At 48.4% G+C, this 24,917-nt stretch overlaps 12 protein-coding genes across 12 annotated transcripts; 9 read left to right on the top strand and 3 right to left on the bottom strand.

The window, feature by feature from the left end:
• The first annotated feature begins 313 nt into the window (after positions 1 to 313).
• Positions 314 to 665, top strand: F5147DRAFT_15136 (uncharacterized protein). Its single transcript, XM_041428295.1, has one exon. The coding sequence runs from the start codon at positions 350 to 352 to the stop codon at positions 569 to 571; it is 222 nt and encodes a 73-aa protein (XP_041300383.1). The 5' UTR covers positions 314 to 349; the 3' UTR covers positions 572 to 665.
• A 78-nt stretch (positions 666 to 743) lies between these two features.
• Positions 744 to 2,866, top strand: F5147DRAFT_832155 (FAD dependent oxidoreductase). Its single transcript, XM_041443797.1, has 8 exons — positions 744 to 1,185; positions 1,240 to 1,254; positions 1,311 to 1,612; positions 1,670 to 2,032; positions 2,083 to 2,298; positions 2,347 to 2,385; positions 2,437 to 2,546; positions 2,616 to 2,866. The coding sequence occupies exons 1-8, from the start codon at positions 861 to 863 to the stop codon at positions 2,722 to 2,724; spliced, it is 1,479 nt and encodes a 492-aa protein (XP_041300382.1). The 5' UTR covers positions 744 to 860; the 3' UTR covers positions 2,725 to 2,866.
• A 386-nt stretch (positions 2,867 to 3,252) lies between these two features.
• Positions 3,253 to 6,694, top strand: F5147DRAFT_15101 (uncharacterized protein). The gene is made up of 8 exons (XM_041428294.1): positions 3,253 to 3,449; positions 3,499 to 3,603; positions 3,651 to 3,716; positions 3,769 to 4,316; positions 4,368 to 4,503; positions 4,565 to 4,838; positions 4,887 to 5,006; positions 5,058 to 6,694. Exons 1-8 carry the CDS (start codon positions 3,336 to 3,338, stop codon positions 6,596 to 6,598), a joined length of 2,904 nt encoding a protein of 967 aa, XP_041300381.1. The 5' UTR covers positions 3,253 to 3,335; the 3' UTR covers positions 6,599 to 6,694.
• Positions 6,695 to 6,789: 95 nt separating this feature from the next.
• F5147DRAFT_624812 (Endonuclease/exonuclease/phosphatase) lies at positions 6,790 to 8,512 on the bottom strand (the record flags this gene model as incomplete). Its single annotated transcript, XM_041432660.1, has 8 exons — positions 6,790 to 6,944; positions 6,996 to 7,427; positions 7,484 to 7,566; positions 7,616 to 7,636; positions 7,695 to 8,002; positions 8,062 to 8,168; positions 8,226 to 8,247; positions 8,300 to 8,512. The coding sequence occupies 8 exons, from the start codon at positions 8,510 to 8,512 to the stop codon at positions 6,790 to 6,792; spliced, it is 1,341 nt and encodes a 446-aa protein (XP_041300380.1).
• Positions 8,513 to 8,625: 113 nt separating this feature from the next.
• Positions 8,626 to 13,101, top strand: F5147DRAFT_663977 (Metalloenzyme, LuxS/M16 peptidase-like protein). The gene is made up of 21 exons (XM_041434953.1): positions 8,626 to 8,982; positions 9,031 to 9,069; positions 9,120 to 9,156; positions 9,208 to 9,317; positions 9,371 to 9,477; positions 9,536 to 9,630; positions 9,682 to 9,773; positions 9,827 to 10,143; positions 10,191 to 10,276; positions 10,333 to 10,519; positions 10,575 to 10,747; positions 10,795 to 11,167; positions 11,217 to 11,527; positions 11,576 to 11,799; positions 11,848 to 11,948; positions 11,999 to 12,070; positions 12,128 to 12,268; positions 12,320 to 12,406; positions 12,457 to 12,522; positions 12,571 to 12,657; positions 12,704 to 13,101. Exons 1-21 carry the CDS (start codon positions 8,658 to 8,660, stop codon positions 13,013 to 13,015), a joined length of 3,342 nt encoding a protein of 1,113 aa, XP_041300379.1. The 5' UTR covers positions 8,626 to 8,657; the 3' UTR covers positions 13,016 to 13,101.
• Positions 13,085 to 14,343, bottom strand: F5147DRAFT_562850 (uncharacterized protein; the record flags this gene model as incomplete). Its single annotated transcript, XM_041430645.1, has 3 exons — positions 13,085 to 13,285; positions 13,343 to 13,925; positions 13,982 to 14,343. 3 exons carry the CDS (start codon positions 14,341 to 14,343, stop codon positions 13,085 to 13,087), a joined length of 1,146 nt encoding a protein of 381 aa, XP_041300378.1.
• Positions 14,344 to 14,626: 283 nt separating this feature from the next.
• F5147DRAFT_663972 (acyl carrier protein) lies at positions 14,627 to 15,303 on the top strand. Its single transcript, XM_041434952.1, has 5 exons — positions 14,627 to 14,833; positions 14,890 to 14,970; positions 15,025 to 15,082; positions 15,144 to 15,173; positions 15,223 to 15,303. The coding sequence occupies exons 1-5, from the start codon at positions 14,651 to 14,653 to the stop codon at positions 15,228 to 15,230; spliced, it is 360 nt and encodes a 119-aa protein (XP_041300377.1). The 5' UTR covers positions 14,627 to 14,650; the 3' UTR covers positions 15,231 to 15,303.
• Positions 15,304 to 15,673: 370 nt separating this feature from the next.
• On the top strand, positions 15,674 to 16,389 carry F5147DRAFT_14971 (uncharacterized protein). Its single transcript, XM_041428286.1, has 2 exons — positions 15,674 to 16,042; positions 16,106 to 16,389. Exons 1-2 carry the CDS (start codon positions 15,725 to 15,727, stop codon positions 16,265 to 16,267), a joined length of 480 nt encoding a protein of 159 aa, XP_041300376.1. The 5' UTR covers positions 15,674 to 15,724; the 3' UTR covers positions 16,268 to 16,389.
• A 681-nt stretch (positions 16,390 to 17,070) lies between these two features.
• On the top strand, positions 17,071 to 18,187 carry F5147DRAFT_663961 (60S ribosomal protein L13a). Its single transcript, XM_041434951.1, has 4 exons — positions 17,071 to 17,370; positions 17,430 to 17,696; positions 17,751 to 17,846; positions 17,902 to 18,187. The coding sequence occupies exons 1-4, from the start codon at positions 17,212 to 17,214 to the stop codon at positions 17,980 to 17,982; spliced, it is 603 nt and encodes a 200-aa protein (XP_041300375.1). The 5' UTR covers positions 17,071 to 17,211; the 3' UTR covers positions 17,983 to 18,187.
• A 213-nt stretch (positions 18,188 to 18,400) lies between these two features.
• On the top strand, positions 18,401 to 19,512 carry F5147DRAFT_563437 (uncharacterized protein; the record flags this gene model as incomplete). The annotated part of the gene is made up of 2 exons (XM_041430674.1): positions 18,401 to 18,712; positions 18,781 to 19,512. The coding sequence occupies 2 exons, from the start codon at positions 18,401 to 18,403 to the stop codon at positions 19,510 to 19,512; spliced, it is 1,044 nt and encodes a 347-aa protein (XP_041300374.1).
• A 572-nt stretch (positions 19,513 to 20,084) lies between these two features.
• On the top strand, positions 20,085 to 21,079 carry F5147DRAFT_741849 (ribosomal protein L17; the record flags this gene model as incomplete). Its single annotated transcript, XM_041439509.1, has 4 exons — positions 20,085 to 20,149; positions 20,199 to 20,283; positions 20,330 to 20,773; positions 20,849 to 21,079. The coding sequence occupies 4 exons, from the start codon at positions 20,085 to 20,087 to the stop codon at positions 21,077 to 21,079; spliced, it is 825 nt and encodes a 274-aa protein (XP_041300373.1).
• Positions 21,080 to 23,659: 2,580 nt separating this feature from the next.
• Positions 23,660 to 24,720, bottom strand: F5147DRAFT_14828 (uncharacterized protein). The gene is made up of 3 exons (XM_041428275.1): positions 24,142 to 24,720; positions 23,930 to 24,089; positions 23,660 to 23,875 (listed from the first exon to the last, which is right to left on the bottom strand). Exons 1-3 carry the CDS (start codon positions 24,348 to 24,350, stop codon positions 23,873 to 23,875), a joined length of 372 nt encoding a protein of 123 aa, XP_041300372.1. The 5' UTR covers positions 24,351 to 24,720; the 3' UTR covers positions 23,660 to 23,872.
• Between the last annotated feature and the right edge of the window lie 197 nt (positions 24,721 to 24,917).

The following is a 24,917-nucleotide window of genomic DNA, read 5'->3' as shown; positions in this document are numbered from 1 at the left end:
GTTACCCTCTGTCACTATCTCGTCTGTGCGTCATCTCGAGCTACTGTATGGAGAGGTCGTCGTGGTTGCTCTCGCCGACCGTTATAATGACTTCCTTGCTGACCAGTCTCTATCCCGAACCACGCACCAGACCATTCCCTGAACCATGAACTAGTCCGACCGGCTCTCGAGTGTATCAAACGGGATCGAGGCCCATGAGGCTGCTACCACTGAGCGGGGCTGCCAAGGGCCTCTTCACGAAACCTGCCAGCAAGGTGACGAAGGCCAAAGTCAAGTGAAGGCCGATGGACCGGCAAGACATGCATCGCCTGCGAAGAATGGGGCAGGCTAGAGTAACTTACTCTGAGTAATGCCGCCTGAGACAGCAAGTTTAATTCCCTTGCTTGGTATTGGCTTTCTATCTGGTCAGATCATCGTGTCTATCTATCTATCTAGTGGTATACTTCGTCTTCATTCATTGCGTTTGCTAGTGCGAGTGCTGGAGTTGGTCTTTATTTTGATTCTTTTTCCCCATTGTCCTAGTTCTTGCGTGGATAATCAGCAGTTACACTGTGATAATCTACGTACTTAACGAGACTATTGTTCGTACGGCACTATACCCTGAGTATTGCTTGAACCCCACAGTTTTTGCTTGCCTCAGAACATATGGCTGAATGATTGTCTCCCAAAAGCGGAGTCAGGGTTGCGGGTGCGTAGTCGCCGGTACCCATTTGTGGTTGTAATACTGATTCAACACATTTGAAGTTCCAGCAAGGCCCAGGCTAATGGCCATGTTATCTTATCTTTTATACTTGAGTTTACGGAAATGAGAGGCTGGATGCAACCCTTTCTCGATTTCTTCTTAGTTGGTCCAGTCGATAATGCCGCCTGTTAACCCTCAGATACTCGGTAAGTTAGAACATTCTCAGAAGGTACTCGAGACAGCACCATCAGAACATTCAACTCCTGCTAAACTCCCATCTCGCAATCCAACCCGCTCCTTCTGGATTGATTCTTCCCCGGACGCCAATCCACTCGCTGGCCAAGGCAGCCAAGATCCTCTGCCTAGCGAGGCAGACGTTTGCATCATCGGGGCTGGTTTCACTGGCGTTGGCGTCGCATACCATCTCATCGAACTCTTGAATAATGCTTCGCTTTCTATCAAACACCCGCTCAGTATCGTGATACTCGAGGCGAGAGATTTCTGTCAGTCTGTCTCTGCTAATTGTGAGTTTTTTGTACAGTACTGACACGTTTCAGGCTCAGGAGCGACCGGTGCGTGGAGCACCGTGTGTTTCTTTAGATTCTCGTGCAGAAAAGAACGTTTACAGGAAGGAATGGCGGACATCTTACACCAGCCGCGTTCACCAGGTTTGCTCAACGTCAGGCATTATTTGATACGGTCGAGGCAATTAAGTCATATGAACTGGAGCAACACACCACTTCTCTGCTCGTCAAGATCATAGAGGAGAATGGCTGGGCGAGTGACGTCGACCTCGTAGAAGGTGGACACATAAGTCTCTTGTTCACGGAGAAGGAAGCAAAAAACGCGCACAATGACTTCGATATGGCACGTCAAGCACAGCTCAATCTAGATGGTGTGGAATGGTTCTCGAAGGAGGAACTCGAGAAGGTGTTTGTTCTCGCTAGTCATAATCTTCCTAGTCTGATTCAACCTGCTCAATACCAGGCATATGGCGCCCCTTACCCAGGATTCCGCAGGCCAGGGTATAATGTCTGGCCGCTAAAACTCGTCACAAAGTTGTACCAGCACGCTCAAGCACACGCTAGGCAATACGCCTCCCTCAGCTTGCACACTCGGACGCCGGTGACTGCAGTCACGCATGAAACGACTTCCACTTATACAGTCGTGACGAACCGGGGTAGCATATCGTGCTCCCGTATCGTTCATGCTACGAATGGATATGCCCCTCACCTCCTTCCCTTCCTCGCGAGTCCAGATGGGATTATACCCGCTCGAGGACAAGTAATGACCACCCGTGCTTCTGTCGGTACTGATCAAATTAAGATATCGAGCTGGAGTGGAAACAAAGTAAGCCACTCTGTCCTAGCACGTCTTTTCGTGACCAATCTCTCTTTTAGGGGTTTGCATACTGGTTCCCCCGACCCGTAACACGCGACACCGAAAAACCGTTGATCATCATCGGTGGTGGCCAGGAAGCTGCGGCACCCAGTCGTGAGCTATATGTGGACGACGACTCTGAAACGCACCCTCTCGTTGGGAAAGCGCTCCGCGAGTTCTTGCCATCTGTATTTGAAGGTAAATATGACCCTCATTCGGAGCCTGAGATGGAATGGGTAGGTGCTCTTTCTACGTGGGTGAGGATATCCCTGACGAAGGTTTAGACTGGCATCACGGGCTACACGAAGATGGGGGATCCATTTGTACGTCCAAGTAACTCTTGCAACTACTGTTGTTGATGTACCCCTCACCAGGTTGGTGCCGTAGCAGACTTACTCGCAGCCAATCCAAATAGAGACCTGTACAAGAAACAGTACATCGCTGCAGGATATACTGGTCATGGAATGCCGCGCGCATTCGGATGGTGAGTCTTACATTGTGTGGCTGAACTGTCTCGGGCTCAATTCATACATGACATGGCCCGGGTTTCTAGTGCCGAAGTTATCGCGCAAATGATTCTAGCTGAGATTTCTGATAAAGAGTGGAAGGAACCCGATTGGCTTCCACAACGTTATCTGACGTGGAATAGACGAGTCGAGTAAGGTCTTACGGAGCACGAAGCTGGAAAAACCGGATGCGGGTGTGGGTCCTTTGATTGTGATTCTACCCGAAGCGATGATCACGTGACTTCTCTGTAGTTAGCTTGTGTAAAATATTTGAAAAACAAATTGTATGCTCTGAGGTGGTTGTTGATGGAAATGTTCTCATATCAAAAATTGATTGAAATAATAGTCGTTATGCACGTTATCCTCGCGACTGTCGGTCACCTCTTTTATTGAATCACAGATCCGCCAAGTTTAAGCTTGCCTACAGGACTGATGTTCTAATCCCAGCCACTTAGAATCTCTCGCTCTATCAACAATGTCCGGTTCCATTGGTGTCGAATACAGGCCTTTAGGTCGTGATCTAAAGTTACCTCCTCTACCACCAGATTCACATGTATCACCACCGCCACCTCCCAAGAATATCGGCCTTGTACTAGATACTCACCTTGATGACAACGGTCCTCAACTACCTCCAATACCAAGCCTGGCATCTCTAGGTAACGCATCTTTTTCGCCCTGATTTCGTTCTAGGCACATATTCACACCGGCCACCAGGATTTGACTCGCCCAAATCTCCCGCAATAGCAGTCGGACCAACTGTCTCACCAATGTCTCCTACATCCCCTACCTCCCAAATAGAAAAGACGAAGAAATCTAGTCCCTTGACCGATCTTATCGAGAGCGAAAAGATTTATGTGGAGTACTTGACTGGCATAATACGAGTGCGTTCCTGAATTCATTACAGACTTGTCAAATTCATTGTTTTTGTAGAGGGTAGCCGCAGCATGGTCACGATCCAATTTGCCACCACCAGAGCTCGATGTCATGTTTCGCAGCATTGAGAGTGTCTATAAGACAAATCGCACACTCCTCGCGGTAGGTAATGCATTTTCACGTGTACAATGTGGCTAACACGTGCATAGAAACTGAAAGAAATCGGTGCCAATCCGTCCTCACCCAAAGCTCTGGGTGACCTCTTGATGCGATGGGTGAGAGTTTAGCACTAGGCAGACTTTCCTGCATTCTGAATGTGCTCCAAAGATTGATGACCTTGACCGACCTTACACGACGTACTGTCAGAAATTCTCTACTGGTTTTGATCAATGGGAGCCTGTCAAGTCAAATATGAAGCTTCCAGGCGTTCTCGAGGCGTTCTCTGCGGCTAGCCCTCCCTCAATAGCTGCAATTCAGTCCTCTCAGCTAGCAGACCCTTTGTTATGGACCTTGGATGCCCTATTTCTGTTGCCTAAGGGTCGTCTTTTATATTACAGGAAATTATACAACAGACTGCTGAGGAGCACCGTACCGGGCAGGAGCGACCATCGACTATTGACAGGTGCTCTTGAAAAGTTAGACGATCTATTGGAGACTTTGGACGGAAGATGTCAGGTCAAGGTTGGCCACAGTCCTCCCGCCTCCTCCGCACTGCCGCATGTCACCTCTGACGAGAAGGCTGAGCCTATCGCTTCTCCAGCGATGTCCCCAGTGACAGAATTTGATGCAATGCACGACCAGCTACTTTCAGGTCAATTTGGGAGAGGAAATGCCAGCGCAACTACATCTGTTCGTGGAAGCGGCTCGTCAAGCGGGTGAGCATAGACAATGATGTTATGCCGTCCATGATGTTGACATGCAATTAGAGAACGATTTTCCCGGGAGACGGGGATGACATCCATCAGTCGTAACTCCGCAGCAGCCATGCCTACATCCATCGCTAACCTGGAAAAACGATTGGCGACAGATATGACACTCGACATATTTACCATGGAGCCCAAGGTTCGTGCATTCCCATGGCGTGTCGTGGTGATCGCTGATTGTTTTACGTCGGATACTTCAGCTCGTTCGTCTGCAAATGTCTCCGCCAACGTTGCCTTATGCTAGAGAACTTAAATTGTCGGCCAATGTTGTCGTCCATTTTACTCCTCGTTCGACAGGCGTGAATGTTGTTCACCAGCACGGCTTTGTCTTTATTCTATCAGATCTATTCTTGATATGTGAGGAGATGTCCTTGGATGACAGGATTGTAGCGGGTGTCGACGGCCCTGATATGCGGCTTTGCTACCCTCCACTTTCTGGAAAAGTCCTGAAGGTGACCGAGGTACCTGATCAAGGTGCGTAACCTGATCATCACACCGAATAAGATCTTAAAATATTGGCAGATAACGTACTTCAGATTTCCATCATGCGGAAAGAGACGCTGATCCTTGAGGCCATTTCAATGCAATCCCGTGACGAGATCATCAAGGAATTCAAAGAGTGTATCGATTTTGCAAGGACCAGTATGTGCATGTACCTCTGATTGCAACATCCCCTACTGACATCTTGAGAAGTGTCTGGAATTGCTTCAGAACCAGTTCCCCCCTTGCCTAAAGGCCCCCCTGTATCACCAGTTGCCGATCTTCCTCTTGCAAATGAGGGATTTCCTTCGCGTGAGCAGGCTAATGACACTCAACAGCGTGTTCCACGAGAGCAGGTTGCCAGTTCTAGTGTGTTGAATGGAAGACCTGAGCTTCCTGAGCTCTCCTCTGCCCCTAACTTCTCCAGGCCTCGCATCACATCACAACAGAATTTTGCCCCTCGCAAAACAAGCTTAGGACAATTTGCTCCAAGGCAAGTCGTGGGGGGGAATGGGAACATTAGTCCTAGCGAAGCTGTTGCTATACCCCAGATGCAAAATTTCCAAGGTGAACAGAGGACGCCGTCATTGCAGGATGCTCCTTCTGGTGTCCCTCACCCTATGCGCAAGCCATCTGCTGGTCAAGGAGCTTCCACACATTCGCCACCTTCCTCCTTCGGTCTGGGTCAGGTCATGCCGCCAGCTCGGAGTGCAAGCACGACCAGCTCTTCGCATCCCTTCCCCGATCAGGACCCCAGCATAGGAGGCGCACCTCATAGAGTGCACTCTCCTCCTACTGCTCAAGGATACCCACAACAACAACCCTTAAATCATCAATCGTCAGTCAATTCGTCACGTCACACCTCGATGCAGTCTCTTCACCATCAACCGCCTCTCAATCATCAACCGTCTCTCAATCACCAATACCCGTCAATTCATCAACATCTTCGCCCTCCACAAAGCGCACCCCCCCAAGCTCAATCTATGAACTTTTCTCAACACCCCCATCACACTCAGCCATTTCCTTCTCGGTCTACGGGTCCTGGAGGTCCTGGAGGTCCTCCTCATGGACTTCCTCCCCCTCGACCACCGTCTGAGCCGCAGGCGTCCTCCGGGAGACTCCATAAGTCGGCATCATCGCGGTCTCTCCGCTCTCAGTATGACTATACCCCAGGTCCGGGTCAAGCACCACCACTTCCTTCCTTACCTGGAGGGCTGCCGATACCATCACGACCTTATGGTCAACGTACAGATTCTATTAGTTCTGCGGGCAGCGGCAATAATGCTTCGATAAGACCCATCCTACCATCGCAGCAGATCAGTTCTAGAGCAAACTCATTCACCGAATCAATATTCCACGACAATAGTCCTCCAACTTCACCGATTGAAGAGCGAAAGCCTCTGGGTCCGGCCAAGCCCACGATAACGGAAATGAAGTGCAGGGTCTTCCACCAGCAACAGCACGCGCAATGGAAGTCATTGGGTTCTGCGCGACTGACTCTCTATCATCAGCAGCCAACTAATGTCAAGCAACTCGTTGTCGAAGCGGGCTCAAAAGACAAGAAGAACATCCTTATCTCGACGATAGTGCTTACGGATGGCGTGGAACGAGTGGGCAAGACTGGTGTTGCCATTGAACTCAGCGATGCCAAAGGTGCACGGACAGGCATCATCTATATGATCCAACTTCGGAATGAGCAGGCTGCTCAAGAACTGTTTGATAAATTACTTGCAGGGTCGGACAGGTCGAAATAATTTGAGATATCATAAGTCGTTCCACTGGACCAGGGTCCGTGTGCCTATTTCCGTGTTTTCTTCATCCCTCCGTTCATCACATCAGGTTTTCTTTTACTTCTTCATCCCATTTACCAATGCTGGTTGGGCTCCATTCCATTTGAAATACCCTAGACAGGTTATGCCACATACCTCCTCGACGTTGTAATCTATCATGATAAAAGGAGTTCTGCACAAAGAGAGACATGATCACTTCCGCAAACGCCAATCTGAGGAAGACCTGCTTCCATGTCAGTGGTACGATGTGGGTTGAGGTAGCCTGCGACATTGATGCTGTGTTTGGGTGTGTCCACGAAGAAAATGTAGTCTAACAACATCAAATTCAGCAAGCGAAGGGGGACGGGAGAGACGAAGAAACCTAGCGTCGTCTTCCAGTAGTTTGTGTAACTAGTCCACATTGGTTCATGAGCTCCGAGTCTGGTCGGGGGCAAAGAGACTCGATCGCCAAATGTGTACAAATCACTTGGGATGCCGTTGTCTCTCTGAGTCCTTTGACCTTCATCATATGCGCTCCGAAGCTTGGCACCATTGATGAAGAGTGATGTCAATTCAAGGTCGGACAGCAGTCCGTCTGATGAAGTGGCTACTCTGGAGTTATTAATGACCCTGTCTGGATCAGCCTCTGAACCATCTCCCTCTTCATCGTCCGCCTTTTTCGCAGTTGGCACTATAGTGGGATCGATGGTTATATGAATAACACGAGACATATGCAAACGCTGAGACTGGGCCTCAGTAAGCGGATCGCCGACGAGCAAGGAGTATGCCGGGTCATCGGGAGTAAAGTTGAAGTCTGTAATCACGAGGAAGTCAATACACAATAATTCACTTCGAATTTACCGTGTTTACCGCCGGCGATGATGCAGGGCCAATGGTCAAGTTTCATAGACTGTCGGAAATTAAGGACTTCTCGAATGAGAATGCCGGCCTGCCTGTGAGCCAGCTCAGCGATATGTTCGACTGGCGAATGAACTGAAATACCTTGCCCTTTCGTACGTGAATCTGAAACAATAGACCAATATTAATGTGAGTTTAGTTGAAACATATAAATTGCACTAACGCAGGATGCCAAAACAGATGGGTGGTTGCAATGATGACACCTTGGTGATCGGCGCCGACTTCAGCTAATGCGACCATGAAACCGATATTTTTCGTAACGCGACTCGATCCAATACGTGTAGCAGGATGGGAAGAATTCTCAGGGACTTCTTGCTTGTCGTACTCAATTATAAGTTCGTCCACTCGGCTGTATTTGTTCTGCTTGTAAGCAATAAGGCAGCCATGCTGCTTTCCAGGGCCTGCAGCATAAGCAAAGGAATACCCTGCTTGTTCTAGAGTAGAAGAAAGCTTTTCTAGGCGATCCACTTCCTGTGGGTGGCCGTACTCGACATGGAATTTTGAACGTCTGAGATGGTTTGACAACTAACCTGCAAGCACATTATATCCGCAGAATGGGACAGAATCTCTGCATGTATCATAGGCTCCCTGTGAGAGGTTTTAAGGGCTTTTAAACTTGTTGGAAATAGGTTCGAGCCTATCCTCGACCATCACTGAGCCTGAGCACACACTGGGCGTGAACCAAACCACGCACGAATCAGACATTGAGCAAGAAGCTAAAGTATTGATGCATCATGGTTTCGAAATACAAGATGAAAATCCACAAACATTCCAGGACATGACCTTGATAGTGGACCGAGGTGCAGTCTGAGTGCTTGGTAAAGATTTCCACGGCCTTGGAAGAAACATTGGAGGGAGATGAGCTTGATTCTGGGCATTCTGTTGCTGCAATTTCTTTGCTTCGCGCTGTCTACGTCGTTCCTCCGCAAGAGCCAATTGCTCAGGCGTTGGCTTGTAATCAAATATACGCTTTGTCTCCATGAGTGGTCTTGAAGAGCAGGCGCGAGAGAATGCAGGAGACAGTGTCATCATCTGTAGTCACACGTGTGAGCAGTATAAAATTGGACCCAAGTAAGTGCTGACGTAAAGAGCACTGTTCCGCTCAGAAAAATCTCGAGTTGAGTGAATGCAGCGGCGACTGTTAACGGCGTCCCGGCTTTGTACAAGGGCTCTCTCTCGGAGACGCATCGGACTATCAAACCTATCGGTCCAACTGCAAACCGGCGCTAATCGCAATCTCCCCTTCCTTTCCCCTTGCCGCTTCTTCCAATCATCCATCTCATCGATGTCACCTCAGTCTCTAAATGGTTCAGCTGCCCCGCACGATAACTTTGATGCTTATGGCAATTTCGACCTGATCAAACGTGTCAAGCTAGACTACACTGACGTCGTCGTATCAAGATGGCAGAGCCGTGTTACTGGTCTCACTATTGTGCATCTCGATTATGAAGGTATGCATCGTGCCAACCTGTTCGGCCTATTCTTAATATTCTGGCTAGCGCCTATCGTCAACGGCTACTTCGTTGTGGGTACCGAAAGTCGGTGTCATTTCATCTTGTGACTGACGTCGGAGCTAACTTCGTGACAGTCTTCGATGACAGCGGCTGCCCACACACTTTAGAGCAGTAAGTGGAGCGTTTAATGGATTTTCAAATGTAGCTTAATATTGCTGGAAGTCTCGTCTTCATGGGTTCGGAAAAATACCCATACAAAGGCATCATAGATCATTTTGCGAATCGCGGGTTTTCTCATGGAACCAATGCATGGACAGACACTGATCATACTGGTAAGTCTTTTCTGAGTGCCGTATTCTTTCCTTCCATCAATCCTTTTCTCCAGCGTATACTGCTTCAACTGCTGGAGAGCAGGGCTTCCTCCAACTTTTACCGATATATGTGGATCACATCCTCTATCCCACGATGACCAAGGCAGCCTTCTTGACTGAGGTCGGCAGTTTGTCAAAGCTGTTGTTCCCGGACATACTGACACGCGCGCCGCGATTAGGTTCATCACATTAATGCAAAGGGCGAGAATAGTGGTGTTGTGTACAGTGAAATGCAGGGCCGCGAAAATACGTCGGGTGATCTTATGGGCCTTCGGTCCGTTATTATGCTATACCATTGTTTTTACTGCTCATGTTTACCTTTCAGCTCACAGCGTCTCTTGTACCCCCTTGGGAGTGCCTATCGTAGCGAAACTGGTGGACTCATGTCAGCACTTAGGGCACTCTCTGTCGAGCAAAGTGAATCAATCCCTCTTGGCGTCCATCCTTCACTAATGTCCTCCTGATCTTAGTCAGGGATTATCACGCCACTTACTATGTTCCGCATAATCTGTCCTTGATCGTTACCGGAAAGCTTTCTACCGGAACAAAGTCTTTGTTGGCTGTAGTGCAGGACAAGGTTGAACCTAGTATCATTTCACATGGTCAAAACCATGGGCCCCGCCCGAGCGGTTGGAAACGACCCTTCTTAGAGACTGCTAGTGCCAACCGTTCTCCCATCAAGAAAATCACGAAGGAAACCGTCGAGTTTCCTGAGAAGGACGAGAGCCAGGGCGAACTTTTGATCATTTATACTGGTCCCTCGCCCAACGACTTCGTGGAGCGAAAAGTCTGTGGTCTTACAAACCTTCTGATTCGGAGCTTACAATCTCACAGGCTTTAGACATTCTTGCTACATACCTTACATCATCGCCTGTTGCCCCTTTGAACAAGGAGTACATCGAAATCGAGTCACCGCTCTGGTGAGTATCTGGTTCATAATTTGGTGCGGTATTAGACTGACGACACTCCTTGTAAGTTCGTACATCTACTTTAGCGAAGACACTCGCGCGACAATGGTTGATCTGCCGATCTATATTGGTTCAGTCCCTGTCGAAGCGTTGGAGAACTTCGATGAGAAGCTTGTCGCAAGTTTCAAACAGATTGCCTCGGATGGTATAGATATGACGAGAATGTCCATGGTCATCAACCGGGATGAACGCCAGGTAGGTTGGCACCACCAGGCCGTGATCAAACATTGACGTTATTGACGTCACCTAGCTTCGCAGCAAATTGGAGTCAGCTAAAGGCGACACCTTTTCAGGTGCCATCATAAGTGACTTCTTGTACGGTGCTGCGGATGGTTCGGACATGCACCCTGCCCTAGATGAAATCAATCATTACAGGACTTTACGGACATGGACTAGCTCACAATGGGTGGATCTCTTGCGCAAGTAAGTCATGATAGATGATGACCTCGACATAGCTCAACTACCGTTAGGTACATTGTTGACCGCCCTTACGTTGTCGTCATTGGCAAACCTTCTGCAACTCTGGCAGAGAAGCTCGAGAAGGATGAAAAGGCTCGCCTTGTTACTCAGCGGGAGACGCTGGGTCCAGATGGTCTTGTCAATGCAGAACGGGAGTTGGAAGCTGCAAAAGCTGAGCATGAGAAGCCAATACCGACTGATGTTTTGACATCGTTCCCTGTTCCGGATGTGAAGAGCATTTCCTGGATACCTGTTCAGTGCGTTCAAGAGCCTGGAAAAGGGCGGTCAAGTACTGTGCAGAATTTTGGACAGTCTCAGCTTTCCAAGCACATCCAGTCTGATGGGTCGCCACTTTCTATGTTTGTACAATACGACCATGTCAAGGTAAAGGTTTCATAATCTCCTTTTGATCATGACGCTCAAGACTGTCCAGTCCGACTTCGTTGCTGTCCATGCTTTCTTTTCGTTGGCTAAGTTGCCTAATAGGCTACGGCCCTATCTCTCGACTTATCTCTCGGTATTTTTCTCGCTCCCCGTGCAACGCGCTTCAGGAGAGGTACTCAGCCATGAAGAGGTTGTCAACCAGCTCGACGATGGGACAGTCTCGTATGAGGCTGTTCTCGGTATATCCGACCAATTTTCCGAATTAATGCGCGTCAGCTTCAAGGTCGAGACATCCCAGTACGAATCAGCCATCGCATGGTTACGTGATCTCGTATACAATTCGATATTTGACAAGGAAAGGTAGGGTCTCGTGGTATTCGTCTAGTTTTTATGTCTCACGCGGTGTAGACTGCAAATTTCTGCTGCCAAGCTGGCACAGTCGCTTCCGGAACTCAAGCGTGATGGAAACAATGTTCTGTCCTCTGTATGGGCCGAGATGCTTTACGATAAGAGCTCGACATCGCTCGCTGGCGCCATCCTCCCTCAATCAGAATTTGTGCCGAAACTTATCCAGAACCTTCAAGAGGATCCTGATACAGTGGTCGCGGACTTTGAGGAACTGAGGAAATACCGTACGTATCATGAAAGCATGACATGGCATTCATTCACAATATGACCAGTGACGGATCCCACTGGAGTACGGATATCAGTCACGGGTAACGTTTTGGACATACCCAAGCCAAGGAGCGTCTGGTCTAAGCACTTTGGGGACCTTCTTCCGGTACGTGTTTCTTTTTCTAGCATCGGCGGCATCATTTCATGATCACGCAGGAATCCAAACTTGCTCCGTTGAAGCTTACGAGTCACACGCTTAGTGAATTGGGTAAGAATCCTGCAACCAAGGTGCGAAGAGCTTTTGTTTTACGGCTCTGCAGCATTCTTACCGGTTCCTGCTCTTAGGCTACCGTGGTCAGCTTGCCAACGATCGAAAGCTCGTTCGTTAACCACACTACGAAAGCAATACGAGGCTTCGATCATCCTGAATTCCCCGCTCTCCGGGTGGCTCTCGAGGTTCTCAATGCCACAGAAAGCTTCCTCTGGGTAGGTGAACACATTGTGAGCGCAACCAAATCTTACTTATTACATGTGTAGCGTTCTATCCGAGGCTCTGGTCTTGCGTATGGCGCCTACATAACTGTAGATAGAGAAGCTGGCTTGCTCACATTCTCCCTCTACCGGGTATGCGACTCTTGGGCGAACGGTGAACTTTTTTGCTGATGCTCTTGCAGAGTTCCAACAGCCTGGAAGCGTTCAAACAAGCAAAAGAGGTCGTTAGCGGACTAGTTGATGGGACTGTGTGTTTTATGTTTTCCTGATCATAATATTTACTGATCCAAAGCAAGGTGGCGCTGGAGGAAACCGCTCTTGATGCAGCCAAAAGCAGCATTGTTTATGGCGTCACCAAGAATGTCGCAACGGCTGGCCGAGCTGTACGTGTATTTATTCGAGCTTGAATCATGCTAACAGTGGTCATAGGCTGTTAACTCCTTTACTAACCAAGCTCTTAGAGGAGTTCCCCAAGACCACAGCCTGCAGATGCTAGAGAAGTACCAGGAAGTGACGAAGGCTGATGTGCTTGCTGCTCTGGAAAAGCATATTTTGCCTGTATTCGACTCGAAGCGATCTATGGTAACAGTGGTCACCGCACCTTCCAAGGCGGCCGAGATTGCGGCCGGATTGACTGGTTATGGCTTCGAAGTTGAGAAACGGACGTTGGAGGTCGAAGCCGATGAGGATGGGAGTGGAAGCGAGAGCGATGGTGATAGTGAGAGCGACTCAGGACGATGAACGATAATTATACGATGAATCTACACAACATCCCTACTTACTCCCGCACTTTGGCCAATGATATCATTACTATTCTAATACAGTCATCTGGGACTTCGGATCTGAGAGAGCGGTTTGAAGTTGGGGACCAGTGCTGCCCAGTACTTCAATCATTTTCTGCTGCGCCTCGCCTGGCTTCAACTCTACTCCTCGCAGAAAGTCGTTGTCAACCAAAAATCGAACCGCTTGAGACAAGTTTGATACGGTGATGCGAATTTCAGGAAGAAGCAACTAGATGAAATATATCAACTCGCAGTCCAACAGATAATGGACACAAGCACTACGTACACTCCTAAGCAAGGTAGGTCGTGACGCGAATGTATTTCGCGGCGGGAGCTTGGGTTGAGGTTGAGGTGGCCTCTTTATGGGTTTGGGTGGCGCTTGTGATTGTAGTTCTTGCTTGAGCTGTGGTGTTGAGACCAAGACTGCCTCTGCAGCTGGAGGAGGCTTAGAAGACACAACTTCGGGAGCACCATCATCCGAACTAGAGTCTAGATCAGATCTGTCCTGTTGTTCCGTAGGAATTGATGAGGAAAGAGGTGCTGCTTGAGGTTTCATCGGTGACGATGTGTCTGGAGTCCTCGAGACAATGAAACTAGTGTGACTGCCACGACCCATTCCTCTACCCCTCCCTCGACCCCTTGGTTGCTGACCCCGAAATGACGAATCTTCCCTTCTCCGCTTCCTTCTCGCTTGTAAGCCAATGTCTTCAGGTGTCAGCTGGCCTCTCGCGATGGCTTCCTCAAGCTTCCTCTTCTTGTCTTCCACCTTCTGTGTAGTAGGAAACCGGGTCTTGCGCTCTGCTATCCAACCATCGATCGCCTCTTGGGAGTCGAGGATTAAAGATGTTCCCTGAATCGCAATAGGTTTGCTAAGCTATGAATTAATCCAAAGTCACCAGGTTGACAGAACTCAAGTTAAACCTACCCTTTTAGACTTGGGTCGGTATCCCATTCGTCTTTTTTCTGCCATCCAGGGGGAAAGATAAAGTGGCGGTCCATCATATGTATCTCGACTGATTTCTTAGAACCAGTAAACACACAACCCTGACGAGTACAACGACAGTTTCCAGACTGGTACCAACTAGCATACGCTTGGCCACTAGTGGAATCTGACCTTCTATCGTTAGTCCGCACAGGGACATTATTGCTAGCTTCACGGGATACATTTCGCGGAGCACTTCCACCGGTGGTGTGTTGAAGCATGTAAGTCGACGATAGGGTATATCCTTGCGCATTTATCGGAGGCTGCATGGCCTGCATATATGCCTGATAATAATGAGGAGACATTCCATGCTGAGCATACGGGTTAGCCAATGCCGCTGTTATGGCGTTTCCGGCCATCGCAGCCTGGGAGGATGCATATGCGTATGCAGAATGATTAGCATCCTCGTGCTGGTGTGCATTCTGAGGGTGACGAGACGAGCCAGCTTCGAATTGCCGGTGAGGTAGAGGAATCATGACGATCGATTCAGACTTATCAAAAAATCAAAATCAAAAGCGCGTTGCGCCCACGTGATCACAGTCTAGCCGCTTCGGCCAAAGCCGGACATTTTGACTTTTCCTTCCAAGTTGTAAAACGTTGCCTTTGCAAATCATGTCTTTCACTCGCCTTGCCCTTCGCAGTGTGACTCGTGCACGACCCGTGCTTGCGTCGTCCTCGAGACAGACCTGGGTATCTCGTGCGAACTACTCGGCAGCAGCAGGGTTGTCGAAGGAAACCATACAGACACGCGTACTGGACGTACTAAAGGGCTTCGAGAAAGTGGACGCAGCCAAGGTCTGAATGTTTTCTCCGATGACACCTTTTTTCCTGTTAACAGCACTCTGTATTAGCTCACAACTTCGTCTTCATTCACGGATCATCTCGGGCTCGACAGCTTAGACGCAGTTGAGGTGGTTATGGCGGTAGAGGAGGTGCGTGGCCACGTCTATATTCACAGAGAACTACCTCAACACGTACTTTAACAGGAGTTTGCCATTGAGATTCCGGATGCGGAAGCCGATGAGATAAAAACCGTACAGCAAGGTGCGCTTCCGTTGCCCATTTTATATGGGCTGTCTACTAACTGTTTGTAAATGTCCTTTAGCTATCGACTATATTGCAAAGACACCAGAAGGTCAGGACATCATTTATCTTTGCAATGTATTTACTGACCTTCTTTGTAGCTCAGTGAGGGATTGGTAGCACAGTCATTAGCCAGCTCCTTTACGCGCCCCTACTCATTTATACAACTGCATTTTTTTCTATAACCGTGTGAAACAAAGTCGTGAAGCAATGTTGTCTGCACGTCAATTGACTTGTGATCAACATGTTTGATGATGACTGGTATCAACAACTGTCAAGCGTATTGTTACTGTTATGCATGGACAGGGAGCGTCCGGTACGTGACCTTATTTTCTGTCAGTGATGTGTAACATCCCCCATGCATCGGTGAGTTTTTAGTAGCCATTCGTCATATTTATATGTAAGCACACTTAGGCGCCACCAATCCTCAGAACGGAACATGTAGGGAAGAGTCCGGGTCTTGTTAGTGTGAATGACGTGAGGGTGTCAGTACCTTGTTTGCTCATGGATTGAAGGAACCGAGGAAGGTCCGAGTAATAAAAGGGTGCCAGAAACCGTTCTCAAGTGCTCTTGCCTACTTATCAAAGGTTCGAGTTCGGCTGAATGTTCGTAACTTCCATGGTGTCCACATCTACATACCACATCCACATCACCTATTTTCCCGTGCGAGCACGATGTGAACCGGTGCTACTCATTCTCGCAGATTCGGGAACCCAGTTTGAGTACGAAGAAGTTCCCCGTGTGAAGTGGGTAGAAATGAAGAAGGCAGGCCAAGTTACGCCTGCGATGTTTCCATATGGTGGCGTACCTATTCTTCGAGTAACAGACAAAAGCTCTAAACAAAGAAGCGAATTTCTGCTTGGAGAGACTTCAGCTATCCTGTCTTACCTTGAGGAGATCCTGACACTGCCAGGAACTACGGTAAGGAGTCTTGCGCGTCCGTAAATAAACTGCACCAGCGCTAAAGCATCGATCATCCGGCAGTTGAATAAAGACCTCCCACTCCAAACCCGTGCACGCACACAGATGATCAAGGAAGCATCTTTGTTCTTCACCAACAGGGTATGGCAATTGAGTGGGGAAGAGGTAATTAAAGTCACTGTGATTAGAAGTGAGCTGAGAAATAAAAACCACAGGATTGGCTAGCGCCACCATCACGAGATAAGATTTGGAAAGCCATCACCGTACGATACCTGCGCAACACAGAAGCTGCACTCGGAGAACTACAGAAGGAGATGAGAGTAGTGCCAGAAGAGATGGGCCCACTGACTGCGCTTCATGCAACAGTGGCAGCAGCCATCACGTTTATAACGCAAGTGTTTCCATCTGTCAAGCGGGGGCTGGTACCTGGAGGGAATTTTCCGTTGTGCGGGCAATTATGGATAGCAGTCATGACTCGCCCAAGAATTGTTGCTTATTGGAAGGAACATGCGATCGCCGAGAAGGCATGGACGATAACGGAGTACGGGACAGCAGAGTGGATTGCAAGGGAAGCAGCAAAGTATGACTCGCCGAGTTTGCTGGCCAAGTTATGACAGTATCAATGGATTCCTCAACTAGCGTTGAACGTCCGATTATCAGATTCGCCGAGTCCACTGCGCACATGTTTATAGGAGACCTACTGGACGTGTATCTTAATGTATCCCGCTAACGTAATTTGTGTATCCCGCCTCAGCAAATGATTCCGTCGCTATGGCATAAAGTGCCCCACGGGCCAAGCGGGAGTATTTTATTATCAGAATATTATACCTGGAACATAGCTGGTGATGGAGCCTGCGAGAGAGAAAGAGCATGATAACTTCCCGACGCGCACTATAGTTACTTGATTATTTTTTAAAGTCTGTGATGAACGTTTGAACAAAGTTTCAATCGAAAGCTCGGAGATTGCCGAAAGGAACTGCATAGTTCTGGTCACAGTGGCTGAGACTTGCAAGTTCCCACATTCGACAACGACCTCAAGACCTTCAAGGTAAGAATCCTATCCGCCGTGTAGACGCTCCTGAACACGTATTTCTATCCCCTAGGTGAGCACGGAATATTCATGTCGCTATTTTCAAAGCTGAATCCGGCGCGTTTTGATAGACTTTGTAATGGCCACCTTCTCATCGACACCCATCGTTATTGATGGCAAGGGTCACCTCCTTGGTCGACTGGCCTCAATAATCTCCAAGCAGATTCTCTCTGGCCAGAAGATTGTTGTCGTGAGGTGTGAGGAGATCAACATCTCCGGCAGCTTCTTCCGCAACAAGGTATTTGGTCATTTCATTAAACCAGTCAATGAACGAGACGCATACGCTTAAACATTTAGCTACGCTACCACAACTTCCTCCACAAACGCCATATTGTCAACCCCAGGAAATCTGGGCCTTTCCATCACCGTGCTCCTTCCAAAATTCTGTTCCGTGCTATTCGTGGTATGATTCCCCACAAGACTCCTCGGGGTGCCACCGCTCTTGAGCGCTTGAAGCTCTTCGAAGGTGTTCCACCACCATACGACCACAAAAAGCGGATGGTTGTTCCTGAGGCTTTGCGTGTGTTGCGGTTGAAACCCGGCCGGAAATACTGTACTGTTAAGGTGGGCTCAGTCGTTCAGTCGTATGACTTGGATGATAAACAGGGTGTGATTTAGCGTTTGTCGCATGAGGTTGGCTGGGGCTACAAGGATGTTGTGGACCGTCTTGAGGAGAAGAGGAAGATCAAGGCTGAGGCCTTCCACCAGCGCAAGGTACGTGAACTGGACAAGCTTCATTGAACAAGACTGACTCAGACATGATACATAGATTACAGCACTGAAGTTGCGCCAAAAGGCAGTTTCGGATGCTTCGCCATCCTTTGAGAAACTGACGACGCTGGGGTACTAGTTGGATGAGAGACTACTTCACCTTCTATGTGCTTGCGTTACTTTATGTTATGATGGTTCCCATAAGACATGCATGTAACTATGCGATCTCTGCTGAGCTGGCGTTTTTTTATGACGATGAACCTCCACCAAAAACACTTGCAACAGAGATGTAGTTTTAGGCATGCATATGATACAAATTGAAGGATAATAATTGACTTTGACAACAGTTTGGGAGAGACGACCTTAAACGTCATATGAGATGTGGCTGTGTGATCGGACGGTAGCGGCACCGAAAAAGGTATCGACGACGGTGGCAAGTTTTGTTAACAAGTTTCGTTTCTTTGCATCTTAACCTCCATCATCATCATTTAAATAAGTTCGGTTTCCTCATCTCCATCCCCTTTCACTTCTCTCTCTCCCCTTTCTTTCAGCTCACAATGTCTGCTGAGTCTCCAGTTCGACACGCCTCTGGTAATCTCATCTTTTTATCTAGGGGTGATCTTTACAACTCATATTTGAATGTCACATCAGTTTCTCCCCCAGGATCACGTTCATCTTCTCCAGATAATGCTCATGACACCTTGACTCTTCGTGCTCTTGTTAACACAAAGGAAGCTGGCGTAATCATAGGCAAAGGCGGGAAAAATGTCGCTGATCTTCGTGAGCAGACTGGCGTCAGAGCTGGCGTCAGTAAGGTTATCCCTGGCGTGCACGAGCGCGTCCTTACCGTTGGCGGATCTGTTGAAGCCGTTGCAAAGGCAAGTCAACTCAAATATATACTCGATTTAGCGCTCACACGTTGTGGCTCATGTTTCAGGCGTACAACCTCATAATCTCCCAACTTGTGGCATCCAGCCCATCACCCATCTCCCTATCATCATCATCGCCTCATACCTCAATCCGTCTTTTAATTTCTCACAATCTTATGGGTACAATAATAGGCCGCAGCGGTGGCAAAATCAAGGCTATTCAGGATGCTTCGGGCGCGCGCATGGTGGCGTCAAAGGAGATGCTCCCACAATCAACTGAGCGCATTGTCGAGGTACAAGGCGCACCTGATTCGATCGGCCGTGCCATCGAGGAGATTGGCAAGTGCTTACTGGAAGACTGGGAGAGGGGTCAGGGCACCGTTCCTTTCCATCCTGGTGCTGGTGATGCCACCTCAGGTACGAGACGATCAGCTAATGGCTATTCGGGTGGAGCTCGCAAGTCCAATGGAGATGTAGCCCGACGTTCACCACCACCTTCGCCCCATTCACCTACCGTTGCACAGTCAACAGCCAACCTGCGCACACAGAACATCTCCATACCATCGGATATGGTTGGATGTATCATTGGTCGAAGTGGAAGCAAGATTACTGAAATTCGGCGGTTGTCAGGATCCAAGATTTCCATTGCCAAAGCTCCACATGATGAGACAGGCGAACGGATGTTTACCATCGTCGGTACTCCGGAGGCCAACGAAAAGGCCCTTTTCCTGCTCTATAATCAGCTCGAGAGCGAGAAGGAGAGGAGGGTCGGCAGAGAACAACAGCAGCAAGAGGAGTAATTTGGCATACACACAATTCGGTGTCTGTTTTCGTATTGGAGACTGCTCAAAACTTGAACCTGCGTCTCCATTCGCACACGCGTACCATATGTATCATGTCCCGTCACCTCGCCACTTCTTGTTTTGCTGTTGTCAGCATACTGTCTCAGCCATACTCTGTTTCGTGCATCGTCTCACACCATCGGTACAACGTGCTGATACTGTCCTCTTACCCGCCTGTGCATTCGTCTCCTTCCGTCCAAAACTCTTACACACGTGTTCATATCTTTCTCTCGCCTTCTCCCTTCGCCTTCTTGCCTCGCTCTCATGCTTGTGTTTGCCCTCTTCCCCTCTCGTAAAAACTCGTCGCTCCCACTGTCATGCGTTACATACAGCACATTGTAGTACACATACTCACGGACGATAAATCTATGCACGTATAAGTACCTGCTGTTATACATACATATTGTTGTTCATTATCAGATCACGTGTAAGCAATTTTCGGTACGTATGTACTAGGCGGCACTATACGTCGGTTGCTACATCCTCTCGTGTCACTTGTTCTGAAGAATAAGTTGCGAATTTAGGCAGCTATGAAACATGGAGTAGCCTTTCGAAAATTCTCGAGGACATCCTCGCATCGGAATTTAATGCTACGGTGGGCAAACCAGTTCATTTTGGTTACACTGGCGTTAAAAATACCATAGGAATCTTGTGACTTCCCTCTTCGAACACGAGCAGATTAGAACAACATTACCCAAGGCCAAAGACACTGCCAGGTTGGCAGAGAAGGCAAGACCACAGTTTTATCTCTTACAGTCTGCTCACGCGTGAATAGATCATTACGTTGGGGAAGAAGAACAACGAGACTTCGTATCGCCAGGCTCAAGCATTCATCTTGAAACCTCCTGTCCTCCCTAAGCTTTTCACTACCTTTGCCGAGCGTTATGCAAACAGGCCAGGAGGCTACACGCGGATTCATAGGCTCGACAATCGATTCGGAGACAATGCACCCATTGCTCTCCTTGAGCTCGTCGACAATCCCCGTGACTTCAAATTGGAGATGACTGCACGCGCAGTAGGGCGGGAACTCTTGAATGAAAAGCTTCGGTGGGACTCACCCCGCGGTGTCGTCAACAGCGGTGTTCAAAACGCAGATATTGTCGTTGCAAAAGAGCTGCACTTGGGTGGACTTGACAGCGGTGAACTGCGGCCAACGACGAGGCGTAATCTTCAGAAAGTCATGAAATATCGAGGACGAGAGGCATTAACAGAAATAGGTGTCAAGCTTCAGCTTATATTGTAAGACCTCAATTACTGTCACTGTTCTTCATCCTGATTATATGCGAACACGCAGGAAACCATTTTGGCCAAGCCGGTCGCCGAAGCCAAAATGCAACTTCGAGCTGACTCCAAGGAGAAGGAGAAAGCTCGGAAACGAGGGAACCCCAACTTTGTGGGCAGCTTCCCAGTTTTGCCAGCCCGTGCAGGTGTTGCATCACCTGGAGAGACTCGGCCTGCAATGCGGCTCGTTCAAGGGGCACTCGGTCGGCCCGCTCGTTGGAAGGGCAGGCATGCACTGGCATAATATATACCTCATGCATGTTTGATTACAATCTTAGGTTCTAATTCATGCATAATATTCGAGCTTGAGTCACGTATAACTCTTCAGTCTGCTCCAGATAGTCTGATGCGTGCTCATCTTGTGTAGCATGAGTGGTATGTGATCTTCGCCATAATTGTAAGGACTCCTTATCTTCCACGCCGCAAACTAACACTTCTGATCAAAGGCGCAATTGAGCCATTTCCGAGTATCGTCGGTGCGCGGAGATTCTACCTTTCACATTCGAGACACGCAAATACATTCTCTTGTGCATGACTTTGCATAACGTTTCACACTTTCACATTTCACATTCTCACATACATCATGTGTCACGCCTCGTTGCACATTCTCGGATGGGCCTCAGCGCTCAGCGCCAGCCTTGTCTCCGTTCGCCTCACACCTTCGTTCACGTATTCACAGCTTGGCTATTGAGCCACTCACGAAAGTATATAGTCCAGGTATGTACCCTTGTAGTCGATAGCAGAATCACTCAGTGCTTTCTTTGCTCCAAGCAGACTTGGATCCGATAACTTTCAAGAGTCTCTGCCTCACTTCGTAAACCGCACTTAGTGTCTTCAAACGCGCTCCCTCTGTCTTCTCGTACTGATCATCATATATCTTCGAACTCATTGCCAGCCCTACACAATCGACATGCTGTGCACGATGCATAAAGTCGTGCGTGTCGCATTTACGTTGAACCGTATGTTTGGTGCTCAGTGACCTTTCGCTCGCATGGTATCCTCCCCATGTCCTCCATGTAGTATTAGGCCAGCGTCCCGCACCCGTGTCCAAATGCCCAATAGTTCGTACAGAAATGCACTGTGGAAACGCAGACAACTGCATAAGCATAGATGGCTGCACGGCTTCAAGCTTCATCGCTACCAGCTAAGCATTTCATATACGATCACCGTGACGACAGCATTTTAGGTAGCTGACTTTTTCGCCACGACTTCAATATACATAAAAACATGACTCGTGAACAATACTAGAGACGTATCAGGAAAGAATTGCTGACAATACAGGACTGACGCTTTACTTAATACACCCAGTCATCAACTTGACTGAGCTTCGGAGCTCCGTCGGAAGGCGGCGAGGAGAACCGTCTGAACCGAGTTTCCACAAACACTTTTTCAACACCTATGTGTTTGTCAAAAGCGGCTTCCAACGGTACGCGATGAGAAATTATACCGAAAAACTAGGTGAAGTGAACCGCCTGAAGCAGGACGAAGAAACTCACAATTTGGGGTCGAATTTGCCCGTCATGATGTACATCATGTAGTTGTACAGAATTTCTTTCTAGCACTTGTGGACTGGCGCTTGACCGTTGCCGATAAATCTCACACATTTCTCCATGAGCGCACCGATGTTGAAGCTGTTGGTAAAACCAGTATACGCAGTAATGAGACCGCATCGACCCATCTTCCTCACAGACACGATCATCTCGTTTGCAGTCTCGGGAACATCAGTCTCAAGTATGAGTATCTCCATCCCTCTGTGAAGTAAGGTCTTCGGCTCGTGGTATGTACCTGAGAACTGTGTCAAACAATATAACTGGATGTGTTTGCGGCGGGCTCACTACAGTCGAGTGCGACGTCAAGTCCTCCGGGAATTATTTCATGAACCTTCTGACTAACGTCCTTGACCTTCCAAGTCGATAACTTCGCAACCCTGCTCCTTTGCACGCTCCAGACGCTTTGGGACTTGGTCTACTATAGCGATGATGCGAGATGCTCCCTTCAATCTTGCTCAGCGAGCGAAGCATTGTCCAATGGGACCGAGACCTGCTCGGAGTTAGGTTGGAAACTCGACAGTGTAAATACACTAAACCATATTCTGGGTCTTCTGACGGTGTCACCTTCCTGCACCCAAAATATCGCCCTTCTCAAGGGTTATGATCTCCCCGTGGTACAGATGTAAATCTGGTTCACAAATAGTTGTGCCTGTCACTTCAACAACCACGTCGTCCGATTCTGTGATGTCGGGGATATGCATATCGATGATTCGAACGTCTGTCACGAACCATGCGAGGGCTTTCATAGTTGAGCCATCTTCGCGAAGTTTGTATTCCAGCTGTGCAACTTTGCAAATTGCTTGGCATATATTCATCAGCAAAGGTAGATGAGCCTATCCCCACGCAGACTCACCAACTGTACTATGCTAGCGGTAACTTGCATGTTGTGTCAGGAGGTTGAAAGGCACGTTCAGGAGATGGTTTGTCGTAAATATGCGTCCTTGGTCATGATGCAATGGACTTCATACATATGGCGCTGGCTATGATCATTCTCACGCGACAGTCCGAGCGTTCAGCACGTATAGCCCGTAACATTACGATGGGGAGATTATCATGACCAGCAAATATCATGCATGCTGCAGTGCACCTGGACCATCGGAGTGTTAATCCGGCTGACATCCCCACCTTATCTCAAGCCACCGAAAAACTTCACGCACTGATTTGTACAGAGCCTGAAATACAGCATTCACATCTATATCCCTGCCCAGAAGATCCGTAAAATTCCACTCGCCGTTGTCGAACCGGAGCAGGTTGATTACCCTTAATATGTCATCAACACAATGTCGATTGCGCAATTTGGAAGGATGACAACAATAAACATTTGATTGCGTATCATCCTACGGCGTGAATTTCAATTGCAAGATGAGGTGTGTACCAGCAACAATAAAGAAATAAATTTACGTTACAAGATTACGTGCAAATGCTGATTGGTATCGTATGAAGGCTTCTGCCCCTCAGGGTATAGTATCTCGTCAAAAGGGCTTGCTTCACTGGTTATTAGAGGTAAGACCGAATAATTGACAGGGGATATGGTAATTACTTACAGCATCGTTCCAAACATTGAACCGATAGTCCCGCCATACTCGGTCAACGGTGACGCCGCTGGCGGGCGAACCCGTGGACCCACGTAAAGAAGCCCATGAGGGTGGGCTAGCAGCAAATAGATGCGATATTTCGCACTGAATATCTCGCCAGCTCCGTGCACTGTATACAATACATATGAGAAACGAACGATAGACTGGCCGTGCATACACACCTCACGTTGGCAACCTTGGAATGTGATTTGAGAGCATATTTATACATGGAACCTGCCTCGAGGACTAGGGTGAGGCTTTCTCCAGGGTGTAGCAGAACAACTGCGCTAGTGTTCCGGCCATAATCACGCAGTAACTGGATCGTTGCGCAGTCATGCGTATCGTTCGTGAAGTCGAGTAAGACTTCGTATGATTGTGTAATTGCAGGCATATTGTGATGGCGTTAGGAACGGAAAGTTACGGGAGCTCAGGTTTGTGTCGATAAGTAGAAGTCTTTGGGGATGGGGAGTGGAGAAAGGCGAAAGGAGGACCAGACAGAATAGCAATATTAATTGACTTGAGGATGACACGCGAAGACACTTCACTCGGAGAAGCGTTGATGCGCTGGCCTCTTTTGTTTGCCTTACGGCACGCGGTATAGTCGTGCCCAAACACTGCAGTGTTTAGACGTCGAATTTGAACTGTCAAAAGATCAGGGTAACAAAAGTACGATCCTGAATGAAGAGATGCAAGTTACGGTGAGTTTATGTGGCTTGGGTAGCATGAAGTTCCTGAAGTAAGGCAACGGTGACTCAAGAACAAATAAGTAGAGTCAGGCGTGTTGCCACGTTTTGCTTGTTTTATTGTCCTCGTGCGGAGGAATTGCGCAGGTATTGCGGCCTCCGATGCCTTGCGAACATGCCAGTCCAGGATCGGAAGCAGGGAAGGACAGATCCATGCTTAAGTGGTGAGGCTTGCGGATTGATGGATCGTTTTCCCTCCAAATGTCAAGCTCGGG

Source organism: Suillus discolor (assembly GCF_016758755.1).
Source record: "Suillus discolor strain FC423 chromosome Unknown F5147scaffold_1, whole genome shotgun sequence".
Lineage (NCBI taxonomy): Eukaryota > Fungi > Basidiomycota > Agaricomycetes > Boletales > Suillaceae > Suillus > Suillus discolor.
This window is presented reverse-complemented; position numbering and strand designations above follow the sequence as displayed.